General features: G+C 42.3%; 2 protein-coding genes across 3 annotated transcripts in view; both read left to right on the top strand.

The window, feature by feature from the left end:
• The window catches only part of PAQR5 (progestin and adipoQ receptor family member 5), a 443,329-nt gene that overhangs the window by 157,575 nt on the left and 261,573 nt on the right, over window positions 1-24,181 (top strand). The window lies entirely within an intron of this gene.
• Window positions 9,264-13,512, top strand: ARF6 (ADP ribosylation factor 6). Of its 2 annotated transcripts, none has more exons than XM_066387926.1 (2): window positions 9,264-9,403; window positions 9,836-13,512. In XM_066387926.1, exon 2 carries the CDS (start codon window positions 10,315-10,317, stop codon window positions 10,840-10,842), a length of 528 nt encoding a protein of 175 aa, XP_066244023.1. In that variant the 5' UTR covers window positions 9,264-9,403; window positions 9,836-10,314; the 3' UTR covers window positions 10,843-13,512. The 2 variants fall into 2 exon arrangements, with proteins under 2 accessions (XP_066244023.1, XP_066244021.1); XM_066387924.1 differs by lacking the exon at window positions 9,264-9,403 and adding an exon at window positions 9,534-9,713.

Here is a 24,181-nt window from a genome sequence, read left to right as displayed (position 1 = left end):
AACTAAGCTTGAGACAGACATGGTCTGCTTTCAAAACAGCACTAATACAGATGTCCCTCAAAGTCAGATCACAGTTACCACCCAACATGTATCATGGAACCAGAATTGTTCAAGTCAGATTCAACAATCTTCTGGTAAACTCCTGTCACATAGGGGTTGGGAGCTATCACATATTCTCACAGGACTGAAATAGTTTTATGCTTCCAAAGAATCCCCCAATTCTATTCAATTTAACTCACTGAAGCTTGCAACCCCCTTAGATACTTTGAGGGTTGTTATAACATTCAGTTAAAATAAGAAATGTGGCCTGACCTGCGGTGGCGCAGAGGATAAAGCGTCCACCTGGAACACTGAGGTCGCTGGTTCGAAACCCCAGGCTTGCTTGGTCAGGGGACATATGACAGTTGATGCTTCCTGCTCCTCCCCCCTCCCTCTAAAATGAATGAAGTCTTGGGGAAAATAAAGAAATGTGCATCTCTCACCTTCCAAATCTTTGCACTGCTATCCTCCTTTTCTCTGGCCATTGACTACCTACCCCAGTTAAATTCCACTCCTTCCAGCCTTAAAAAGCTCATGCCGGGCTATATTAAATCTCTGCTCTAAGTTCCCAGTACACTTCTTAGAAGATGTGTGTTTGTGATTGTTCATTCAATTATCTTCCTCCCTCTCCACATGGTGAGTTTGGGGATCAGGGCTGTTTTCACCCACCTGTATCTCCAGCACTTATCACAATGCCTGGCTCATTGTTGGCGCTCAATGTATACTTATTAGAATCTAACCTCTCCTTTATTTTGGAATCCATGGGAGTCCGAAAGACCAGAGTAACAGGCTTTATTGAAAGGAAGAAAGGAACCCTGCCGGGCACTTCTCCTGGGGGAGAAGAGCACCGGTTACAGACTAGGGGCGAGTTATATAGTGTTTGGGAGAGCCTGAGGGGATACTGAGGCAAAAGTCCTGGTATGTCCGGAATGCTCCTCCTTGGGGGGCTTCGAGCATGTGGGTGTTGAATCAAAAGTCCTGGTGTGTCCGGAGCCCCTCCTTGGGGAAGCTTCTCAGCTTTTTGGAATTCCTCTGTCTCAGGGTCAATAGTCCAGTAAGGGTGAGGTCTGACAGATAAGCGGAACATCAAGAGGGCAGTTTGGAATTCACGTATCTATCACTTTAACGGTGAGACAATCAGGGCCCAGCCTGGAAAAGGAATTTGCCCAGCAGCAGCGATTAGCAAAGCCAGAAATGGAACACAAGTCTCTGGCCCAGCAAATGCTCTTTGCACTGTGGTGTGCCGCACAAACCTCATTCATTAACTTAATTCGCATTTAGTATGCACCTTCCCGGTTGCCAGATACAGATGTGGGTGTTCAGGGTTTTTTTTTTTTTCTTTTTTTTAATATTTATTCATTTATTTATTTGAGAAAGGCAGGGGCAGAGAGAGAGACAGGAACATTGAGCTGCTCCTGTATGTGCCCTGACCTGGAATCGAACCGGCGACCTCCGTGCTCCGGGATGATGCTCCAACCGACTGAGCTATGTGGCCAGGGCGGTGTTCAGGTTTTGAGATGGGAACCCAGGGACCCAGATGAGTACCGAGGAGGCCTAGAGGCTGGTACCAAGTCTGGCCTTACACATCCTTGAATCCTAAACTCAGAGGACCCGGCTCCACAGACATAACGAGAGAGCGTCGGGGGTTTTCTCAGGTGATGCCTATGCCAGGCCTTACTGATGAAGAAAAGTCTCAGCATGTGAGACAGTGAAACAAAGGCGTGGCATCCCTGAGCCCGTAAACTTCCTTCTGGACATGGTGACCTGTCACCTCCCTAGTCATGTCATCGCCTAGGATGAGGGAGAAGATGCAGGAGACCCAGGCCATGGCCGAATGAAGTGCTCTCAACTCGCTTCCGCCTTTCATTTAAAAGAACCAAGGTTCTCCACTGGCGCCAGTATGAGAGGCGGGCGCCCGCGCTCAAATTCTTCTAGCCTGCCGTTTGCCAATCAACGTCCGCGCTGGCAGGAAATGGCGGGACGAGAGGCGGGGCTAGAAGCCCAGTGTGACCGAGAGAAGCCGAAGTTCCCAATTGCACTGAGGCCTATTGACCACTAGGGGCACTCGAAGATCGGACCTTTTGCGCGTGCCCATTAGCATCAGTCTCGCTAGTAGTAACTTTTGAAGGCAGTTTTAGAGGCTGTGTCGACGTGTCGGGCGCTGGTTAGTGGCTTAATGCGACTAATCGGTTGTGAAACCTCTATTTCGGGAGGTTCCAGCACTTTCGTTTGCCAGCGGGAATAGAATGGAATATACCTGTAAATTGGGAATAATGACCCATTCCTACACAAGGCTGCTTTTTTGCAAGGTTAGGAAGTGACAATAGATTTCCGCGTTTGGACATTAATAGTTGAGATTATGTCAATTAATTCCCTTACCTTTTGCTTTGGGGAGGTGGATCCAGACTATTCCCAGCACCTTCATTTCCATAAAGCGTTTTTGTTCATAGAAAGAAGTGAAAAGATTTGCTTTACGTTTGGCTGTTTATCTACTGAGTCACCTGGGAATCTGTTAAAGCAAAAAAAAAAAAAAAAAAAAAAAAGGAATGAAACAACTAAACAGCTTCATGGGCTCCTCCATTGGCCACTGAACCAGGATTTACGGGAGGTGGCCAGGAATCTGCAGTTTAGCAAATACTCCTGAAGAGTCTGATGATTAGAGTTGGGAAGTCCTGGGCAAACACTCGCTGTGCCTGCTAAGTAGAGGGAGCATACTAAACACTGAGTGACTGAATTAATAACCGTCTTCAAATACTGAAGGAAGATTTAACAGTTGGCTAATAAACCATGCTGACAACACTTGGAAAATGAACTGTTGCTTGTGTGTGTGTGTGTGTGTGTGTGTGTGTGTGTGCACGCGCGCGCGCACGGTTTGTTTTGCTTTAAGTGTAAGTTACATTTTTTTTTTTTCCACAGGGACAGAGAGAGAGTCAGAGAGAGGGATAGATAGGGAGAGACAGACAGGAACGGAGGGAGATGAAAGCATCAATCATCAGTTTTTCATTGTAACACCTTAGTTGTTCATTGATTGCTTTCTCATATGTGCCTTGACCGTGGGGCTACAGCAGATTGAGTAACTCCTTGCTCGAGCTAGTGACTTTGGGCTCAAGCTGGTGAGCTTTTGCTCAAACCAGATGAGCCCGCGCTCAAGCTGGTGACCTCAGGGTCTCGAACCTGGGTCCTCCACATCCCAGTCCGACACTCTATCCACTGCGCCACAGCCTGGTCAGGCAAGTTACAACTTTTTAAGGAATATAATTGAGTTCTATTTCTCAGAATTCAAAGTTCCCTACCTTCCACCCAGGAATTTCCCTTACAGAAATCCATCCAAAAATACGTGTACAATTTCATGGAAGCACTATTTGTAAAAGGAAAATATGTGCATGAGAGGAGGAGGCTTCCATGTAGCCATTAACAGGAATGCTGCTACTTAAGTTATCCAGGATAACTTAAGAGAAAAAGGCAAGTTTTAGACCAGTACAGTGTATATATAATATCTAAAAGATCCACATGCATATATTTCTATGTGTAAAAAAAAAATTCTGGAAGGATTAAAAAGTAACAATAGTGATTATCCCTAAAGAGAATAATTAGAGAAGACGGGAGAGATATATTTTTTTCCATTTCAATTTATCCTTTTGCATATTGTTTGGATTTTTTAAAAACCACAACTCTGAATTACTTTTAATAGCTTTTAAGTTTGGCATCATGGTTTCAGGTGCTGGTTAATGGATTTGTTGTGAAACTTCTATTCCAGGAGATTCTAGCACTTTCATTAAGCAGCAAGAATGGGATGGGACATACTTGTAAATTGGGAATAATGACCCCGTTACTACCATATGGCTGGTTGAGAGGTGGGGAGCAACAATTAAGTCTATTGTTAATTTTTCAAAATTTGGAGGAGAAACAACTTATTCCAAGAAGCTCTGGAGGGAACTTTGGACAATTTCAGGTCTTTGGGCATGCAGGGTTAAGTGCTCGGGGTCAGACTACTTGGGTTGACTCAAATCCCACACTGCCCACTATAAGCAGTGTGACCTTATATGAGGCACTCAAGATGGTAAGTTGCCTATTTCTTTATATGCCTGGTGGGGATACCTCACAGAGTTCTTGTAAGATTAAGTGAAATGGTACATGTAAAATAGCACCATTTGTGTTTAAAAAATAAAAAGTTAGCATTTCTTTGCTATCTCTCATAGGACAGACACTTAAAACATTTAAAAGAAAATCTGAGAAATAATTCCTACTATTAAAGTCAGTTTCATTTTTACACCATTTACTTATTTATTTTTGTATTTTTCTGAAATGAGAAACGGGGAGGCAGAGAGAGACTTGCGCATGTGCCTGAACAAGACCCACCTGGCATGCCCACCAGGGGCCAATGCTCTGCCCATCTGGGCCGTTTCTCCATTGCAATTGGAGCCATTCTAGCACCTGAGGCTGAGGCCATGGAGCCGTCCTCAGTGCCCGGGGCCAACTGCTCCAATGGTGAAACCTTGGCTGCAGGAGGGGAAGAGAGAGAGAAAGGAGAGGGGGGAGGGTGGAGAAGCAGATGGGCGCTTCTCCTGTGTGCCTTGTTCGGGAATTGAACCCAGGACTTCCACACACTGGGCCGATGCCGATGCTCTACCGTTGAGCCAACCGAACAGGGCCCATTTGTACACCTTTTAAAACAGCTGAATATTGAATTTTCAAAATTAATAGAATTAGTAGATTGGTGGAATTGCATACAAGCTGAATGGCTTTGCTTACAAAGATTTTTTTAAAGTTTGCTTTACAGTTACTGTCTCAATGCTGCCTAATAGTGACTAATCATAGGAATGGCTAAAATAGCCTCTACATAGCAGACTGCCTCTAGGCCAGGGTGTGGGAGTCAGGCTGGCAAGGGTGTCTGCTGTTGGCCCAAGGGTGAAAATCAGTCCATACTGTGGAAAGGAAAGGCATATTTGTATGTCCACTAGTGACCCACCTAAGAGGAAACCAAGTGCATCTTCATATGGCCTTGCCTCCTGTGTAACACAGGATCAAGTTCATTTCTTGTCTAAAAAATTAAGAAGATGGTTACTGAGCTGCTGTGCTATCTGACGTGCCCTTGGCTTTACTCCAAGGTTTTTCAAAGAAACTGCCACATGAAAACCACTTCTGCTTTTGCCATAAAACTTGTGGAGGCTATTGTCACATGTGAAAAATTCTTTTAAAATCTAGGGCCAGGAGAAAGTTTATATCCTCTGTAGAATTGGTAGCCTCCTTTACAATAAGGGTTCCGTGACTTGCAGCACTCACTTCTCTGCCTCAGCTGCTGAGTGAGGCTTGATGCCCATCTTAGCAATTAAATTGAACCAAATGGATCATGTATTTGCTTCTTCCTCCTTTTCTGGTCTTTCCAGCCCTGGATCTTCCTTGTCCCTGAAGAACCCCTGGGGGCAGCCTGCAATGCACAACTAATACCCACTTCCATTGAGCTCAGTCTAATCTGTCCTACTGGCAGTGCATTAGCCTCACTGCCCCTCCTTGAGGACAGGCAGATCTTTCAGGACAAACATGGCCTGTTAGGTTTACAAGGGACTCTTAAGGGCACCCAACCCTCTCCTTTTTTACATTTGTGGAAGAGGAAGCCGAGAGTGCCAAGGTGATTTACCTGTACAATTTTGGAATCAAACCCAAGGCATTCACCATATTTGCCCCCACATCAGGTTATGACCTCCCGTCTCCCTGCTTTTCAGGGGAAGGTGTGTACTTCTAGAGGCCTCTTTGGCTGGACAGCCTCAGCCTTCCTGTGGGTCTGTCACATAGACAGTGAGGGCAGAGCCCAGGGCTTGGTTTCTGGGCACTGTCCCTAGGACTCTCTCAGACCTAAGTTACCCCTTTGTTCCGGCTCCAGAGCTGCACTGAGTCAGCAGCAGGACCTGTCTAAGAATGGCACAGGGGTCCTTACTGGCTGCTGAGGCAGTGCCCCAGGGAATATGACCTTGGGCTGGCAGTGGCCATTTGACCAGTTCTACTCCATGTGTGGTCCCTGGACCTGTGCTGGCTCAAACTATTGTTACTTGTCCATATGAAGACAAATACAGGAAGTACTTACTGAGAACTTGAGAGTAAGCATTTAGAAACTTTTATAGCAACTTGACAGTGCCACACCATTGAAGCAGCATTTCATTAAAATTTTTTTTTTTTATTAAGCCCTGGCAGGTTGGCTCAGTGGTAGAGCCCCGGCCCAGCGTATGGATGTCCTGGATTCAATACCCAGTCAGTGCACACAGAAGCGACCATCTGCTTTTTCACACACACACCCCTCCCCCTCCTGCAGCCATGGCTCAGTCGGTTACAGCAGCATTGACCTGAGCGCTGAAGATGGCTCCGTGGAACCTGTCTCAGGCACTAAAAAAAAAAAAATAGCTTGGTTGGAAGCATGGCCCCAGATGAGCAGAGAATTAGCCCCAGACAGGGGGTGCCAGGTGGATCCTGGTCGGGGTGCACGCGGGAGTCTATCTCCTTTCCTTTCACTTGAAATTTTTTTTTATTAATTTATTGTGTTGACAGTTTCAAGTGTCCCTCTCAATATAACAGGCTCTACACACAGCATCGTGCTGCCCCATACCCCATGCAAAATCTTTTTTTATTTTTTGTGGCAGAGACAAAGAGAGTCAGAGAGAGGGACAGATAGGGACAGACAGGAAGGGAGACAGATGAGAAACATCAATTCTTTGTTGTGGCTCCGTAGTTGTTCATTGATTGATTTCTCATATGTGCCTTGACCGGGGGTTACAACAGACCGTGACCCCTTGCTCAAGCCAGCGACCTTGGGTTCAAGTTGGTGAACTTTGCTCAAACCAGATGAGCCCACACTCAAACTGGCAACCTTAGGGTCTCAAACCTGGGTCCTCCACATCCCAGTCTGATGCTCTATCCACTGTGCCACCACCTGGTCAGGCCACCTGGTCAGGCCAAATTCTCTTTCCATCCCCATTTCCCCTCTTTTGCCCCTCTTCCTCCTTCCCCCTTTCCCTCTAGCTATTGCTACCCTGTTATCTGTATCTATGTGTTATGTTTATATGATTTGGGCTAATCCCTTCTCCTTCTTTGATCCTATCCCTTCTTCCCCCTTCCCTCTGACAGCTGTCCATTTGTTCCCTGTGACCCTGCCTCTGTTTCTATTTTGTTCCTTAGTTTGTGTTCATTAGATTCCACATATAAGTGAGATCATGCGGTATTTGTCTTTTCCTGTCTTAGTTCACTTTGCATAATAATCTCCAGGTCTATCCATACTGTCATAAAAAATAAGATTTCCTTCTTTTTTTACAGCCACGTAGTAGTATTCCAGTGCAAAAGTGTACCACAGTGGTTTTATCCACTTGTCCATTGATGGACACTTGGGCTGTTTCTAGATCTTGGCTATTGTAAACAATGCTGCAATGAACATGGGGGTGCATATCTTCTTTTAAATGTGTTTTAGGACTCTTAGGATATATTCCTAGAAGTGGGACAGCTGGGTCATAAGATAGCTCCATTTTTAATTTTATGAAGAAACGCCATACTGTTTTCCACAGTGGTTGGACGAGTCTGCATGCTCAACAGTAGCACAAGAGGATTCCCTTTTCTCCACATCCTCATCAGCACTTGTTTGTTGATTTGTTAATGAAAGCCATAAGCCATATTGGCAGGTGTGAGGTGATATCTCATTGTGGTTTTAATTTGCATACTAATTAATTTTTATTTCATTTTATAAAAAGTTAAAAGCAAGTTAAAAGAAAAACCACAGCTTGGTCCTTCATCATGGATGCTTTAGGAAGCACTGCTCCATACCCACTTTTCTAGCCTACACTGGGATTAGGATGCTCCCCAAGGGCTGTGGGGATGTGAAGTTCTTTTTTGAGACAGGAGGGGGCGACAGAGACATAGGTAATCTGTCCTTCCCCATGCAAGGCCAGCTCATTCTCCAAACAGCCTCCATTTGACCCTTCTGGATGCTGGGACACAAAATAAAGTTAGGCTTTCTTCTCCCTTTTTTGCCTCAGCTGAGAGCAAATTCACCAGGGATAACATCCAGGAGGGCCTGCCATGTAGAGATGGCAGGGAAGTGAGGCTCCCTGCCAGGGGCTTTTTTTCCCAAGGAAGTATAATTTTGTGACTTGCGCTATTGAGCCCAACGCTCTGAATCAAGTGGTCTGGGTTTGAATCCTGACTCCTCCACTTGGTTGCTGTAGGCCTTGTGATCTCTTAGAAAGCCCAGTTTCCTCAAGTGTAAAGGGACCTTATTAATGCTACCTATCCCACAGGGCTCTTAGGGGATTAAGTACACATCAAGGCAGATGGAAAGTAAATTAGGTCATTGCCCAAATATTAATAACTTTAGTTAAGTTTATTTCAGGCATGAGGCTTATAAGGTTATCATTTCACCTTACTCCATTTTCAAATTTTCTTAAATTATGAAATAAATTTTTTTTACCGTATGCTGTTATACCATCTTCCTATTTTTAAAAATCTGTTTTTCCTCCCCCTGGTTCAGCTAAGTTTTCACCTCATTTTTTAACTTTAAGCTTAACCTTAATGCTAACCACTTGATACAAAAAGGGTCCCTAAAGTTTTCCCTAATATTAGGTTCCCTAATATTATTTAAACCTCAAGTAGGGTGCAGAGAGCAAAGCCAGTATTACACTGTTTACACATGAGATAACAAACTTAGAAAGGTTAAATGCCTAGATCCAAGCCAGAAAAGTAATCTGATTCTAAATCTTATGCTAAGATTATACCATCTAGGCCTCTTAAAAGTTAAGAACGGAGTGGTGGGTAAGAGGCTACTACTAATACATTAAAATTAGATATTTAAATATGTAAAGTTACCACATAAAATTGAAAATGCGGCAAGGCACAGTTAACTCCTGATAATACTGTAGTTTTTAAGAAACGTGGACTGGTCCTGGTGAGTTGTCTAGATAAGTTTCAAACACTCAAAAAAGAAGGGCTTCAGAGCCAACCCAAGCTCGTAAAAGCACCGCAACTCACTGACGGGCAGATTCCACGGGACACAGTTGTCTCCCACGTGTCTTTCAGGAAACGCACAGAGCACAAGGAATAAAGGAAGCCGAGGAGGGGTGGGAAGGTAAAAACAACAGGCAGGGCTTCCCCGATAGACCGAGGGAGCTCAAAGGCTGGGGCGGTACGGAGGGAACTCGGGGAGCATCTGGCGGACGACGAGGTCTGAGGCGCGACCTGGGTGCAGCATGGAGGGAGGCGGTCAGTCATGGGAGCCGGCTACCCGCGGGCCCCACCCTATGCGGCTCCCTTGTGTTTTCGCTCCTCTAGTTCGAGCGGGATGTTGGGGAAGAGGAAAGAGAAAAAGGAGGATACGCTGGAGCGGCAACAGGTGGCCAGCGGTGGCAGTCCGAGATTCGCGGGTCTGGGCGGGGTGGGGGGGAATGGTCGCACTTGCAAGCCCTCCGAGCCGCCGTAACCCCGCCCCTTCTGCGCGTGGCGCCCATGACGTTTGGCGCGCGGGCCGCTCTCCTTACAGAGGTCGCTCTGGTCCGAACGGTCGGCCTGTGCTGCGCGTGCGTGGTCGGGAGGGGAAGTGAGGCGGTTTCCTCGGCGCCTTTTCCGGCGGCGGCGGCGGCAGAGCTGGGAGGAGGAGGTGGCGGCCGGCCGGAGGGAGCCCGCGCTCGGGGCGGCGGCTAGAGGTACTCTCCCAGGCCGAGCTGGGAAAGCGGGCCACCTCGGCCCTCGCTCCCCTCTGGAGCTCTGGGACTAACTCCTTTCTCCCCCTCTGTTAACTCCTTTCTCCCCCTCTGTGTCTCTGCAGGCAGCGCACCGAGTTCCCGCGAGGATCAATGACCTGAAGAGCCGCCGGAACCTCGCTGCCTCTCGGGTGGCCTGGGTTGGTGGTGAGCCTGGTGCTCGCGGGCCGGCGGGAGGACCGTAGTCTCTCTCCCGCGGCGTTGGGAGGAGAAGGCGGAGGAGCGGGAACCGCAGCGGCGCTCGCGCGGCGCCGGCGGGGGGAAGGGCAGTTCCGGGCCGGGCCGCGCCTCAGCAGGGCGGCGGCTCTCGGGGCGCAGGCTTAGGGCCCCGGCGGCAGCGGCGACCGGAGGAGTCAAGTTGTGCGGCCGGTGATGCCCGAGTGAGTGGCCGGCCCTGGCCTCTGCCCCGAGGAGGCAACTCCCACGCAGGCCGCTCGGGCGCCCTCGCGGCCGGGAGGCTTCGTTTCGGTTTCGCGGAGGCGGCGTTGTTGGCTGAGGGGACCCGGGACACCTGAATGCCCCCGGCCCCGGCTCCTCCGACGCGATGGGGAAGGTGCTATCCAAGATCTTCGGGAACAAGGAAATGCGGATCCTCATGTTGGGCCTGGACGCGGCCGGCAAGACAACGATCCTGTACAAGTTGAAGCTGGGCCAGTCAGTGACCACCATCCCCACCGTGGGCTTCAACGTGGAGACGGTGACTTACAAAAACGTCAAGTTCAACGTGTGGGATGTGGGCGGTCAGGACAAGATCCGGCCGCTCTGGCGGCATTACTACACCGGGACCCAGGGTCTGATCTTCGTGGTGGACTGCGCCGACCGCGACCGCATCGACGAGGCCCGCCAGGAGCTGCACCGCATTATCAATGACCGGGAGATGAGGGACGCCATAATCCTCATCTTCGCCAACAAGCAGGACCTGCCTGATGCCATGAAGCCCCACGAGATCCAGGAGAAACTGGGCCTGACCCGGATTCGGGACAGGAACTGGTATGTGCAGCCCTCCTGTGCCACCACAGGGGACGGACTCTACGAGGGGCTCACATGGTTAACCTCTAACTACAAATCCTAATGAGCATTCTCCACCCATCCCCCGGAAGGAGAGAAATCAAAAACCCATTCATAGGATTATCGCCACCATCACCTCTTTCAATGGCCACTTTCTTTTGAATTTGAACTCTGGAGTTACAGTTCTACGGTTTGGGATGGGGTAGGGGGTTTCCTTCTTTTTTTCTTCTTTTCTGCTTTGCGTTAGGGTGCTCTGATCTGACAATTTGACATGAACACAAAGTGCTAGATGCTCTTGTTAACTTCCAGCAAATGGGATGGGGGAAATATAGCAGTTCTCGGTAAAGTCCTTCATAATAATGGTATGATTTTTTTATTTCGAGAGAACCTTTTTTTCCAATGTATGCTTTTTTTCCTTTTTGCCCCGTTTCCTTATCACTTGCTGTAGATGGCTTATTTTGCATTCCTGCAGACTATGTTGCAAGTCTGTTTCATCTAGTAAACTGAAAATTATTGCTTAATCAAACTGCCGTTTGTCTTTTATATTTAAGGCCTTTTTCCCCCTCCCTTATGAGTTCTAATTTAGTAATTTCAAATGTGACCTTTTATATCTAAGATCAGTATAGTAAACTTAGCCCAAAGTGGCAAATAATGAGTAATACATTGTAATATGTTCCAATTGCACATCAGTATGTCAAAAAAGTAATATAAGAAGTTATTTGAAATGCCAGCTATTAAGTTCTAAAACATACATCATGCATGAGTAAGGATAAAACTCAAGTTTCCCATTACATAGTTAACTTATACTGCACAAAAATATGAAATTGTAACCTGTCAAGAACATAGGTATTTTTCTACCGCAAAGTTAGCCACTTTGCTGTGTTTTCCCTTTTTTAACTTAAAAGACTCCAGAAAATGCAGCAATAATAGTTTATCCTTACACTGTCAAAATATTTGTAGGTATTTTAAGTGACTTTTGGGTGAAACTGGAATACAAACTTTTACCATGTTTCAAATGTTTAAATCCAATAGTTTTAAAAATTACTAGGATGTTTACTTTGTTCATTAATAAAGCATTTAACAATTCAAATTATATGCACCTTTTACCTACTTGGAAAAATACACGTTTCTGTTTTCACATAGCAACTGAGGATAAGTGTCTTATAGATGAGTGAGCCACACCTCCATTAATAAGAACACTGGAAAAGATGTTTTATAAATAAAGTAATTCTGTTTGATTGTAGGTTTAACTCATGTAAAGAGTAAAGCAGATATCCTGTAGGTTCAATAATACAATATCTTTTTTAAGGAAGGAAATGTGATGAATGAATGACGTGTAGACTTGAAGAATGACAAAGAGGAAGATAAAGAGAACCTACAGATGACAATGAATGTAAACTTATTTTTCTTCAAGAGTAAGCAGTGTGCTCACTTGGTGATGCCCAGATCCTAACAAGATTACTTGCTTAGTGGGTTAGGACCAGTAACTAGATTGTTGAGACCATTATGATAATACTTTGAACCAAATGTTAATGCCTGATACAGAATTGTGAAGCAGCATCTGGTTCTTAACAAGCCTTAAGGATTAATTTTAGAGATCCTCAAGGAATTCAACTTAGGGAGTTTCAGAAATGTAGACTGCAAAGGCAGTGTACAAGAAAAGAGGTGGGTTTTATGAGGGTGTTTGAAAACTGAAATTGAACGGGATATCATGGTATATAGTTGGACAGTATTGGTCCTTTGTGCTTTGGCCATGTTTTATAATGGAGCTTTTACCAAAGATGTATGAGAAGCATAAGGCTATAAAAAATTATTCAAAGTAAAACTTTTGACAAGCATTTCACTTAAAGCAGAGGAGCAAAGGTGCTCCGGAGAGTGCAGAGGGATTTTTGAATTACAAATGCAACAAGTGTCAAGTTTTGTTTCACTTTAGTAGAAGTAACTCCAGAAATGAAGCTGGCAGACACATCTAAGAACATTTTCAGTTGCTTTTAAGATTTCCCAAGGCTCCACCATAAATTTAGTTCTTAGTGTTTTAAATGATTGCATTAAGGTACATACATGAGTAATACAAATGTCAATGCTATAATAACGTCCTGAAACAAGCACAAAGGTATAAATGCCTAAACTGGAGGAAACTTGAAACCCTCGTTTTAATTCTTAATGTAGTATTTCTAACTTACGAGAGTTAGATGGATAGGCAGCCATTTTTTGTGTGTCTTAAAAATAACTGGGGCATAGTTAAAATTTTATACATCAAGTGATTGCTATTGAATGTTGCAGGTGAGATGTTACTTTTAGTTTATCTGAAATGTTGAATAACAAGGGGGTGGGGGGAAGCAAATATCTGAAATTTGGAAAACCCTAATTTTGGTAAGAAATTGTAATTTTCACTTTTTAAAAAAAAATATGAAAGGCTGATAATTGATGTAGTTAAATTGAACCATAACTATTGCTGATCATAGGGCAGGTAATTATAGCCTGCAGAGAAAGTTATAATATAAGAATCTAAAAAATGAGATCCAGAAGTTTTTGTTTAATTGCATCAATTTCTGTATTTATGTGAATTTATAAACTGCAGTAAATTTTGGATGAGGTTAATCTTGTCTAATATAAGTAAATGAGTCTGTAGACTGCCCCAAACTAAAAAGTGCAGTACCTGGAATTGTGTTCTTAATGGTTGTAGTGTTGGTAAAACACTAATATGCAGAAAATAAAGGAATTACACAGTGCAGTTTCTCACGTTATGTTACTCCTTTGAACTAGATTAAGTGGGATATGTGGTGTGTTGGGCCATGTTATTCTCCAGGGACATTGGTATAAAATGACAAAGTGACTTAATTTGGGAATCGCCTAGCTTTTTTAAGAACAAAAAAGGATCAATTTGGTTTTTGTAATACTAGCTCTATAAGGAGGTTTGGCCCTGATTTAGTTCTACCAAACTTAATCTGATTTTATGATAATTGAGGCCACAAAAACAGTTGAAAATAATTTTTGGAAAATAAAGTTCTATAGTAGCTTTTATTCTAGTTTTTTTTTCTTTCAAAATCACAGCCTTAGCACTTTTAGGAGTACAGAATTGTGTCAATAAAGAATAGGTCTGAAGAGTCATCTTAACCCTTGGATCTTGGATTTTGTTTATTTATTTTTCTTCCTTGGATTTTAAAGTTGAACTTTGTTGCTTGTCTGGTAAGAATGGCAGAATTAGCAGCCATTAAGAGAAAATAGTAGATGAAGAAAAACTTGTTGGATAAAAAGGTTTTAAAACACATTTCCTTTGCTGTAAGCATTCATTCTTGTATCAGCAGTTAATTGTATTGTAGTTTGACTTTAGGATGTCTTAGTGTGATCTCTAGTGTAATTTAACCCCCACATTAATGTTACTAATATACTTAGTATTGATTTACTAATGTCTATTAAGTATCAATTTGTCAGTGATAGTGGTAGAAACTTGAAGTCATTAGTGGGTTTTTATGTTTTAATATAAGTTTAGAAATATAGTAGCCTAATTTGAATGGTGGTGGTCCTGACTAAATTCCCAAAGTTATTTCCTCAATACTTTGCCAAGTAAATATCAGAGTGATGGGAAGAAAAATCTATAGGTAAAAATTATGAAACCACATATAGCAATTAAAAATAACTTTTAAGTCTGACCTAATCACTGAGAATTCAATAGAAACAGCTTTATGCTTTCTTTATATTGAATGATAAAGACAAAGTAGGAACGATTACAATATTAGGAAGTTTATTAAAAGGGTATATTGGGAGCTGGAGCCATGGTTGAGGTGAAGTAACTTTTCCCGGCTTTGCTAAACTTTTCAAGTTGCCAGACTGGATTAGTGAGTGGAATGGGCAGGGATAACATACAGATAAGATCAAAGAGGCAGAACAGGTCTGTGTAGGGGTTTAGGAATGACAATTGAAATTTGTTAAGTAAGCTAAAGTAATGATAAACCTCTAGGGAATTAGTATATAAGAACCTCATTTTATGGGACAATAAGGAAATGGTTTAATTTTGAACTATTTTCCCCTTTAAAATGTTTTATGACTAGAAACAATTTAAAAATGAAAGTATTTGTCAATCTTGTCCCTGAATACCTTTTCATTTGTTAAATTGTTTCATTAGGATGCTACATATTTCCTCCATGGTATTTGTTTTATAAGTGTGAGGGTAGATTTATTTATTAAGTGTCTACTAATATGCCTGACTATTCTAGGGACAGGAGACACATCAGTGAAAAAAACTATTTGCTTTCATAGAACTTATCTTGGTGGTGGTATGCAGAGGTGGGGGTAGGGAGAAAAAGTTAGGTAATATACTATGTATTATATACTATGCTATATATATATGGGGACAGGTAGGAATGTGCTTAGAGGAGGCCTCATTCAGGTGACATTTGAACAAATATTTGAAGGAAGAAGAATTAATATCTGGAATTGATATAGTAACAATATATGTGGTGTAAAGCAGGGGTGGGAAAACTATGGCCACGGGCAAATCAGGCTGCAGCCTGTTTTTATAGGAACTGAGCAAAGAATGGTTTTGACATTTTTAAAAGGATTTTGAAAGACTACAAAAAAACAAATGCAGCACAGACAGTATTTAAGCCTGAAAAGTCTAAAATATTTACTATCTGGCCCTTTATGAAAAATATTTGTTGACCCCAGATCTAAAGCCCAATTTTTAAAAATATTTCCAAAATATGTGGGAAATCCAACAATTTAAAGTAAAATACCATTGTTAAGTCTAGAAAACTTTGGGCCTGGCCTGTAGTGGTACAGTGGATAGAGCCTTGACCTGAAATGCTGGGGTCACTGGTTCGAGACCCTCGTCTTGTCCCGGCGAGGCACATACAACAAGCAAGCAAGCAGTAGCTAAAGTGAAGCAACTACGGGTTAATGCTTCTTGAAAGAGAGAAGAAAAAAAAGAACAATTTTGGGATACAGTGGCACATAATTTACTACATTTGAACAAGGGATCCTTGAGACTTGCTTTTGAGTAGTCTAACTGGGATTTTTTTTCCCTAAATAAGTTTAAATGTGAAATCAATAGTTTTTTAGTTTCAATCTTAACATTCTCTAAAATTTTATGAATCATTTCATTTGAAGATATTTTCCTTATTTTTATGGTAGTGTTACTGGTCTTTGGGTATAAGTTAAATGTGCTTCTCTGTTAAAGTGCCTCCCGATAACCTAGATTAGTTTGGAATAGGTTCAGATAACATCACTGAACTGTGGCTTTTATTCAGTTGCTAGTACTGTCATCAGGTCCTGAGTCCAGTATTTTATATTATGAAACTTTGTAAGAGGAAGTGTTTTATTGATTTGGAAACTAATATGTCGCATGATATTTGGTTTCTTCTAGTATTTTTCCTGTAACCAATATAAACTAGGAAAAATAATTGACTTCACACATGAATTATTTCTTGCCTAATGTTGTATACTACTTACATAGTAGGGCATGGGAATCTGTAACTCTTAAAAGAGAAACTACAAGTAATTTAGCAGGAGTTATGGAAATATGTTTTATAGAGGCCATTTACAAATGGGCTTTAAAAAGAACACTGTAATTCACAGAAAGACCTATGTGAATCTGGTTATTCATAACCATAAAAGCCGTTTCCCATTACGAGTAAATGGACTGGTCTAATAAGGTCATAGCATGTGAGAGGGAAAAAACTAAATTTGTTATGGGAGTGTAGAAGCGGGATTTGGATCTTTAGAGTTTATTCTAATGTGGCAAACCAGAGTGCTTTCTCTGTCTTTTTATTTCTAAAAGTTCTTGTGATTAAGTCCTAGTTTGGCCGGAGGCCTAAAGAAATCGAATTGGAAAACATTCTAAGAATAATAGCATTTTTTTATTGTTTGCCATATGCCAGTCATTGTTCTAAGCAATTCATGCATATTAATTCTCTTGATCCTCACAACAACCTTGGGGAAAGGGCTCCCATTTTATAGTTGATAAAACTGAGCCTAAGAGAGGTTAATAAGCAGAGCCAGACTTTGGACTCAGGTAGTCTGTACTATGCTATCAGTGTGATTGAGGTGAGCCAGTGGTTAATAATATACTTAATTTTTCCTGTGTGTGTTGCTTACTAAAAGCTTACTTGGCCCTGGCCAGATAACTCTGATGGTTAGAGCATCATCCCAATACACAGAGGTTGCTGGTTTGATCCCTGGTCAGGGCACCTACTGAAACAGACTGATATTTCTGTCTCTCTCTAAAATCAGTAAATAAATTTTAAAAAATCTAAGATCAAAAAGCTTACTTAAAAAAAAAAAAAAAGCTTACTTAGAGTAGTATCCCATAATTCCCTTATTTGATCATCAATAGATTTTGAGTGGTACTTATTTGAATTATATGTATGATAGAGAACATGGCATTAGATTCTGCTTGAGAAGTTTTCTGTAAAAATAACGACTACTTCATAGATTTTGAATTTTACACATCATTGTGAAAAATAGGAAGTGCTTTCACTGATATGATTATTTATATATATATTTTTATATATGCTTTTGATTTAAGAAAAAAGTGATAACAATATGAAATAGCCAAACAGAAAAAAGAAAAAAAAATTATTTTTTAGCAGGAGAGACAGAGAGACGGACAGATAGGGACAGACAGGAAGGGAGAGAGATGAGAAGCATCGATTCTTATGGCATCTTAGTTGCTCATTGATTGCTTTCTCATATGTGCCTTGACTGGGAGGCTCCAGCAGAACAAGTGACCCCTTGCTCAAGCCAGCGACCTTGGGCTTCAAGCCAGTGACCTTTGGGCCCAAGCCAGCAACCATGGGGTCATGTCTATGATCCCATGCTCAAGCAGGCAACCCTTGCGCTCAAGCTGGATGAGCCCGCACTCAAGCTGGTGAACTCAGGGTTTCAAACCTGGGTCCTAAGCATTCCAGGCCATCCACTCTATCCACTGCGCCACTGCCTGGTCAGGCAATAAGTGAATTTCTTGCATCAGGCTAGGGTGCCAGATTTAGCAAATAAGTATACAGGACACCCAATTAAATTTTAATTTCACATAAACAGTATTTTGAGTACAAGTATATTCTGAGTAATACTCTAAAATTACATACTAAAAGTTGTTGTTTATCTGAAATTCAAATTTAAAATACAAGATGGCCTGTATATTACCTGCAATCCTGTACCTGACTTGAGTAGTAGGAGAGGAGGTAAGTTTCAAAATGGAAGTTGAAAATAAGATTTTTTGGAAGGCCTCAAGAGCTAGATCAAGTAGTTTGGATATTATTTTTTGTGTTATGGGAGCCACTGAAATTTTAAAATATTTACCTAGCTGAGAGAGTCACAACTTTTAGGGGTATTAGTCTAGTACCTTTGTATAGAATTATGGGTATCAGGTCATGGATAGAGATTGAAAGAAAGAAGTTCTTTCAAGAGAATGTTAATTTGGATTAGAAAATGAGGACCAAGTATATCATAGAGAAAATGAGAAACAAACCCTGGCCAGTGGTTCAGTGCATAGATCCTCCTCCAGGAACGCTGAGGTCACTGGTACAATCCCAGCATCACCGGTTCAACCTTGAGGTCCTGGTTTGAGCCCTGGTCAGGACATGTATGAGAAGCAATCAGTGGATGCACAAATAAATGGAACAATGAGTTGATACTTCTCTCCCTCTCTCTCTTCCTCTCTTTCTCTCTCTCCCTTTCTCTCTCTCAAATCATTGGGGGGGGGGGGGGAGAAATGAGAAACAAGTGAGATAAAATTAATTGGTGGACATCCATTATTGTGAAAGGAGAAATAAATATTTTAACCCTTAATTATTATGTAAAAGATAAGGATAGCATCATTAATAGAAACCAGGATACACAGCAGATGTGTATAGAGACACTTTGGAAATTATGTAAAGTATCTCATTTGCAATCTTGAAAGAGGCCTATTTTCTTCTATAACTATTCTGTCCTAGAGCAGTTCTGTCCAATATAAATAAAATGTAAGCCACATACATAATTTAAAATATTTTGTTAGTCATATATATATTTTTAATTCATTTATTGACTTTAGAGAGAGAGGAAGTGGTAGGGGGAGAGACAGAAACATTGATCTGTTCCTGTGTGTGCCGTGACTGGGGAGCAAACCTGCAACCTTTGCACATGGGGACGCTGCTCTAACCAACCAAGTTATCTGGCCAGGGCTATTGGTTATATTTTAAAAAGTAAAAAGAAAACAGGTCGAATCAATTTAATGTTTTATTTAACCCAATATTATTTCAATGTATAAAATAAGTATTAGTGAGATATTTTACTTTTTTTTTTTTTTAGATTTTATTTATTCATTTTAGAGAGAAGAGAGTGAGAGAGAGAGAGAGAGAGAGAGAAGGGGGAGGAGCAGGAAGCATTAACTCCCATATGTGCCTTGACCAGGTAAGCCCAGGGTTTTAAACCAGTGACCTCATTGTTTCAGGTCTATACTCTATCCACTGTGCCACCACAGGTCAGACAGATATTTTATATTCTGTATTTCATACAAAATCTTCACAATCCAAAAGTGTATATTTTATACTTAAAGCACATCTGAATTCAGACTAGCTACAGTCTACTGCTCAACAGCCAAACATGGTTAGTGGTTATCCTATTGCACAGTTCACTTTTATAGCATTGTTATTTCTTCCTAATATTGATACTATGCCTACAATTTCAGTAATTGCACTAGAGGGTATCAGTTAAGGTCACTGAGATGTGGTGAACTTTTTAGGAAAGGTAATGGCAAACTGTGAGCCCATTGCCTGCTTTTATAAATAAAGTTTTATTGGCACCTGACCATGGTCATTTATTTGTGTGTTGTCTATGGCTACTGTTACATAGCAAAAGTAGAGTTGAGTAATTATGACAGAGATCATATGGCCCACAAAGCCTAAAACATTCTAGACCCCAAACTAAAGTTTCAGGGATAAAACACATTCTTTATACATTTAAATGAATTATCAGAAAGAAATAATCGTGCCCTGGCCGGTTGGCTCAGCGGTAGAGCGTCGGCCTAGCGTGCGGAGGACCCGGGTTCGATTCCCGGCCAGGGCACACAGGAGAAGCACCCATTTGCTTCTCCACCCCTCCGCCGCGCTTTCCTCTCTGTCTCTCTCTTCCCCTCCCGCAGCCAAGGCTCCATTGGAGCAAAGATGGCCCGGGCGCTGGGGATGGCTCTGTGGCCTCTGCCTCAGGCGCTAGAGTGGCTCTGGTCACAACATGGCGACGCCCAGGATGGGCAGATTATCGCCCCCTGGTGGACAGAGCGTCGCCCCCTGGTGGGCGTGCTGGGTGGATCCCGGTCGGGCGCATGCGGGAGTCTGACTGTCTCTCCCCGTTTCCAGCTTCAGAAAAATGAAAAAAAAAAAAAATAGTGATACAGTTAAAAGATAATGTATATATTATTTCATTTATTCATCAAAAGTTTATTTAATAGGTTCCAGGCACTGTACTAGGCCCTACGAGTAAGAATAAATAAATTATTTAATCTTCAAGAAGTTCACAGTCTAGTAGAAAAATAGAGATGTGTACACAGATAATTACAAAACATACTATAATAGATGGTGCATTGAGTACACATTAGTGAGGTACCTTTCTCTGACGGGATGAGAGGTAGTCAGAAGAGTGGAGGCTTCAGAAGAAGAGGTCCACCTGAGATGAATTTTAAAACATGAGCAGGATTATTCAGATAAACAAGAGGTGGATGACATTTCAGGCAGTGTAACAGTTTGTGCAAAAACCAGAAGGTGTTAGCATGACATCAACAGGAATTGACAGCTAGCTTATGCCTAGAGCATAGGGTGAACCGGTTTGAGATGAAGATGGAAAGATGGTCAGGGGCTGGATCATGAAGTGCACTTGGTTTTTTAAGGAATTTGGATTTTATAATTTGGGTACTGGGAAAACTGTGGAATTTTTAAGCACAAAACTACATGAGCCTGACCAGGCAGTGGCACAGTGGACAGAGCATTGGACTGGGATGCAGACGACCCAGGTTCAAAACCCCGAGATTGCCAGTTTGAGCGCGGGTTCATCTGGTTTGAGCAAAGCTCAGCAGCTTGAGCCCAAGGTCGCTGGCTTGAGCAAGGGGTTACTCAGTTCACTGTAGCCCCACAGTCAAGGCACATATGAGAAAGCAATCAATGAACAACTAAGGAAGGTGCCACAACAAAGAATTGATGCTTCTCATCTCTCTCTCCCTTCCTGTCTGTCCCTATCTGTCCCTCTCTCTGACTCTCTCTCTCTCTGTCTCTGTAAAAAAAAAAAATACAAACAAAAACAAAAACAGCATGAGATTTACATTTTAGGAAACTTACTGACTGGAAACGATGAGTAAAGATCCCAGGTAGGGAACCTATTGTAGAACAGGCGAGAGAGAATTCCCTAATGGAAGCAATGGCTATGGTGGTAGAGAGGCGAGAGCACATTTGAGAAATACTTGAATTGGCATTTTGCAAAGTGGGCTCTGTAGAACACTGATCACAATCCTTGGAAGAAAAGTTTCCAAGCTATTTGGCAAAGGCTTCATATTTTAAAAAAATTTTCTAAAATTAATTTATTTTAGAGACAAGGAGAGAGAGAGAGAAACACTGATTTGTTATTCCACCCATTTATGCGTTCATTGGTTGTCTCTTGAATGTGCCCTGACTGGGATGGAACCCACAACCTTAGCAACTCGGGACAATGCTCTAACCAACTAAGCTACCTGGCCAAGATCAAATGCTTCATATTTTATCTGCATTTGGGACTTACAAGGCCCTTCAGCAATATACAGGGGTGGGCAAAAGCAGGCTGAATTACCAGCCATCATTACCTGAAAGATAAGTCATAAGTAAGGATACAAAATAATAAAAATAAAAGAAGAAAACAAATAGTACACATAAACAATACAATAATTATATGTGCTGCCAAAGCAATCATGAATAATACAATAATAAATAATACAAGAGCAAACTATTTTGCATACTTATAACTATAAACCTACTTTTGTGCACTCCTGTAGTGAAGGTTCTTAGAAGTCCTGCTTTAGCTCTCAGCATTTCGAAAACTAATTTGATCATAGGACAACCCCCCTACACCCCCCGTCTTGTTTTTTAAACAAGTACCCATCTCTCTCCTATGGAACAAGTGTTCCAAGGACTATAGTTTGGGAAGCCCATTTTAGAGGCACAATCAACGCGTTTTGGCCAATGGAATGAAAGGAAACAAGGAGGAAAGTCTGAATGAGTGACTTTTAATGAGGTTACATTTATAAAGATATAAATTAGAGGGAAAAGAGCACGTTTAATGAGAGGAGGAAGGTTATATGCCCAGTTTGACAGCAGGTTTTTTTAAAAAAATTTTTTTTTTTTTTACTTTTATTAGTTTTTAGAGAGGAGAGAGAGTGAGAGAAAGGGGGGAGGAGCAGGAAGTATCAACTCCCATATGTACCTTGACCAGGCAAGCCCAGGGTTTTGAACCGGCGACCTCAGCATTCCAGGTCGACACTTTATTCACTGCGCCACCACAGGTCAGGCCGACAGCAGGTTTTAGGCGCCTATGGGCATGGATAGGTACGTGGAGATATGGAAAAGATGGGTCAGGAGACATTGCATTTCCAGACAGAGGTTTAGGAGTTACCTCGTAAATGAATTTTAAAGCCATAGATGCTAGTGAGGTTTCCTGGGAGTGAGAGGAATAAAGGGCGGAGGATAGAACACTTCCTTGGGGAACACATATGTTTAAGGGATGGGTAGAAGAAGAGAGTGCTAAAAGAGAAGACTGAGAAGGAATGGGAGATAATGATGTCATAAAATACATGGAAATCAAGAACGTTGAAGTTCAAAATGACCTGCAGAACTGACATGAAAAGCCATTGGAATCTTAGGTAAGTTTGAGTAAAGTGGTCAGAAACTAGTTTGCAATGAAAGAAACAGGAGGCAATAGAGAAGCTGCTAATAGATGTGTTCAAAAACCTGGAGATGAAGGAACATTAATAGATGTTAAGTGTGTGATAAAAGATCATTTAATTTTCAAAACATTAACTTTTGTAGGTGTTGACTGTTGAAGGTGGAGTAGGGAGTGAGTAACATGGCCTCCCTACCACCAGTTTCCTGGAGGTAAAGGAAAATTGAAAAAAGTATCCACTTGAAAAATGTTAATTCCTTTAAGTGGCTTTTTAGGGCTCTCCTCTTGGAAATGACTACAATGACCATGCCCAAGTAAATTCTAGTCTCACTAAGCCCTGGCTGGGTAGCTCAGTTGGTTGGAGCATCATTCTGACACACCAAGGTTGTGGGTTCAATCCCCGGTCAGAGCGCATACAAGATCACCCAATAAATGCATAAATAAGTGAAACAACAAGTCAATGTTTCTCACTCTATCTCTTTTCTCCTTCCTCTCTCTATATAAAATTAATAAATTAATAAAAAGTAAAGCCTGACCAGTGGTGGTGCAGTGGATAGAATGTTGACCTGGGATGCTGATGTCCCAGGTTTGAAACCCCAAAGTTGTCAGCTTTAGCATAAGCATGGGATCATCAACAAGACCCCATGGTCACTGGCTTGAGCCCAAAGGTCTCTGGCTTGAAGTCCACCATCACTGGCTTGAACCCAAGGTTGCTGGCTTGAGCAAGGGGTTACTGGCTCAGCTGGAGCCCCCAACCCCACCCCATCAAGGCACATATGAGAAGCAATCAATAAATAACTAAAGGAGTGGTTCTCAAACTTCTTGAGGTCAGGGCACATTTAAAATCCTACAAGTAATTGTAGGTGGACTATATACAAATTTCTGAGAAATATGTTATAATAATTAAGTCAAATATTAAAGAAAAAATATAAAGTCCAAATGTGCTTTTATGGTAATTAAATGAAATAAATATGACAAAATTAAATTTACTCTGACATTAAAAAACATTTTTGTTACATTTTTTGAGTTATGCTTTTTAGAATTTGTAAAAAGAGGAGTTAAAAAAAACCGACAAGCCCTGGCCGGTTGGCTCAGCGGTAGAGCGTCGGCCTAGCGTGCGGAGGACCCGGGTTCGATTCCCGGTCAGGGCACACAGGAGAAGCGCCCATTTGCTTCTCCACCCCTCCGCCGCGCTTTCCTCTCTGTCTCTCTCTTCCCCTCCCACAGCCAAGGCTCCATTGGAGCAAAGATGGCCCGGGCGCTGGGGATGGCTCTGTGGCCTCTGCCCCAGGCGCTAGAGTGGCTCTGGTCGCAACATGGCAACGCCCAGGATGGGCAGAGCATCGCCCCCTGGTGGGCAGAGCGTTGCCCCTGGTGGGCGTGCCGGGTGGATCCCGGTCGGGCGCATGCGGGAGTCTGTCTGACTGTCTCTCCCTGTTTCCAGCTTCAGAAAAATGAAAAAAAAAAAAAACCCGACAAAAAAGTTATTTTTTTATATATATAGATACATTCTTAGTAAGATTTAG

The sequence above is a fragment of the Saccopteryx leptura genome, chromosome 6, assembly GCF_036850995.1.
Source record: "Saccopteryx leptura isolate mSacLep1 chromosome 6, mSacLep1_pri_phased_curated, whole genome shotgun sequence".
Classification (NCBI taxonomy): domain Eukaryota; kingdom Metazoa; phylum Chordata; class Mammalia; order Chiroptera; family Emballonuridae; genus Saccopteryx; species Saccopteryx leptura.
This window is presented reverse-complemented; position numbering and strand designations above follow the sequence as displayed.

What these genes read in the sequence shown, in the direction of transcription:
- ARF6 (XM_066387926.1), top strand. Translation starts at nt 10,315, where the DNA reads ATGGGGAAGGTGCTATCCAAGATCTTCGGGAACAAGGAAATGCGGATC.